This window comes from Sinocyclocheilus grahami, unplaced genomic scaffold, assembly GCF_001515645.1.
Source record: "Sinocyclocheilus grahami isolate Dianchi unplaced genomic scaffold, SAMN03320097.WGS_v1.1 scaffold34.1, whole genome shotgun sequence".
In the NCBI taxonomy this organism is placed as follows: domain Eukaryota; kingdom Metazoa; phylum Chordata; class Actinopteri; order Cypriniformes; family Cyprinidae; genus Sinocyclocheilus; species Sinocyclocheilus grahami.
Window position 1 is genome coordinate 1,362,070 of NW_015505213.1, and position 2,470 is coordinate 1,364,539.

Sequence of the window (2,470 nt, forward strand, 5' to 3'; positions counted from 1 at the left end):
TTTTTTTATTATTATTTTAGGTTTAAAACAAACTGTTTAATTTTTACTTCATAACCATGACCTGTCAAGTCAATTTCATGGGTATAGTTTGATATACTTATTGAACACACACACGCATGCGCACACACAATTTTTTCCCGTGCTATATAGTATATTTGGCTTTACATGAGTGTACTGTATCCAAATAAAGCTGGATATTTTTTTATATACATACTGTATCTATACATAGAGCTCTATGATAAGATTCTTTCAAAAGTCTAATTCACGCAACAGAGATTTGAGTCTGCCATTTTAATTTAGAAAATCATGTTCCATTTACATTTAACATGCCATATTTAAATCTCATATCTTATAATTATTCACTACCATAAGCATAATGGATCAGTCCTTTTACCAAAAAGTACTGTGACAGTGGTGATGTTATCAGAGAGTATGATTTATGATATTATGATTACCATGAAAAAAAACCCTGGGGATGCTTTTTGACAACTTTTTGTTTGTGTTATGTCAGCTGAAGTCTCAGCAGCTCTATTTAATGCTATTCAATCTACAGAGAAAGACAGACTAGACTATGTAGATGATTACCAGGACCTCTACACCACCTCAGAGACACTGGACATTGAGCTCTTCCAGATTCCCTCGGTTGGGCTGTTTGCTGCTATGGCTCATCGGGCCAACAAACCAGGTTCTGCCATCTACCGCTGGAACCATGGCCAATTCCAGCTCTACCAGAACATCAGCACATTTAAGGCCCAGGCATGGAAGCAATTCACTATAGGGAGGAAGGTGAGAAAAGACAATAACGTTGTCAAAGTCTAAACCTTTCAAGTGGTACAGCTGTCAGCGAATATAAAGTTTAGACATATTAATCATTTCAATTTAATCCGATTTTTACAATTCTTTTAAAACCAAAGTGTCTAATAAAAAAAAAAGTCCTAATTTCATTGTACTGATTTTGATTTGGCAGGTTTTTCAAGAAAAAAAATAATTTGAATTTCAGCATTTTGGTTGTTTCTTTACTACAATCTTTGGACAGTTATATCACCTAGTCATTTTTTAATTGTAATTTTGTCTGTGCATTTTAATAATAATTGCGTTTTATAAAAAAAACTTGATAGAACAGAAAAAAAAAACCGTTGTGGAAAATATGACTACAAAAATATCACATTAATGTCTAAGAAATTGAAACTGTAAAAAGGTAAAAGCAAAAATGACAAACAAGTACAAAAATATCAACATCAATTTTAACTAAGAAATTGAAACTGTAAAAGATGTGTATTCAAGTCACATTTTTCACTCTCATGCTTCATTATTTTTTCTTTTTTAAAAGCTAAAATAATTGCTTTTTAAAATTACTGTAGGTTAGAATGTATAAAAAAAACCAATGAGAAACAACAAATACAAAAATATCATCATTAATTTCAACTAAGAAATTAATGTAAAATGTAAAACATTGAAGTCACAGTGTTAAAAGAAGTAAATAAAATATATGAACAATAAGGGCCATATCAATGATATAGAAACACATTAAACAGAGGACTTGAATTTGCAGTTAAACAGGCAAAGGTTGTACAGAGAGCAGTGATTGGCACTTCATTAGGAAAGAATTACTGGCAGAAAAGGCCTGAGGTGAAATGTTAAGGGAGACTTACAGTCAGGAATGAGGTAAGGGGCAGGTAAGAACTGAGACTGGGTTTAGAGATACACTAGACGTGGTTCAGTACCATAAGTGTGATCTGCATGTTTTCCATTCAATCATGCACAGAGCCACAGAGAACAGACTTTACACTGCACTGCTGGAGACAGGTGTGTTTTGATGTGGTGTTTCTTACACTCAGTACAAACGTATGCAATAACTTTAAATCACTAGTGTAGTCAATCACAGAAATTAATTTCAAGTCTGATGCTTTCCCTTCCCCGAATGAATCATTTATACACATCTGTCTGTCTGCAGTGGAATGGTTTAGTCTTAATTATATCACACAGATCTTGAATTATAAAGACTAGGAAGTAATAAAAGTTCTTTGTTGAAACCTGCAGCCCCTTATACGACTATTATCATCATCATTATATCACAGAGTTTATATTTGTATCAGTTAAAACATCATTAAACTCTTCACCTGAGTGATATTATGACTCATACTAGGCTATATAGTACAGTATATCTACCACCTGATCTTCACACTGTTCTAAATTTAGTGAGCTGGATTCATGATAGCCAAATGACGGGCTGACTGATAAGTGTAACTTGATCTCTGTTTGTCTGTATCAGGCTCATTTATCACTGTGTGTGTCGTATGTGTGCCAGATGTTCTTGGCGGTGTCGAACTCCGTGGGCCCAGCGGACGGAGAGCGAGAGCTGTCTGTGATCTATAGGTGGAGTAATAAGAGGCTGAAGTTTGTGCGTTATCAGACCCTGGAGACGCACAGCGCTCGTGACTGGGAGGCCTTTCATATTAATAATGAAGCT

General features: G+C 34.6%; 1 protein-coding gene across 1 annotated transcript in view; it reads left to right on the plus strand.

Moving 5' to 3' along the window:
- tspeara (thrombospondin-type laminin G domain and EAR repeats a) overlaps nt 1–2,470 on the plus strand; it is a 14,892-nt gene that overhangs the window by 8,100 nt on the left and 4,322 nt on the right. The window contains exons 7-8 of the mRNA XM_016266967.1: nt 499–786; nt 2,309–2,468. Coding sequence (XP_016122453.1) covers nt 499–786; nt 2,309–2,468 — 448 coding nt within the window. The remainder of the gene's footprint in view (nt 1–498; nt 787–2,308; nt 2,469–2,470) is intronic.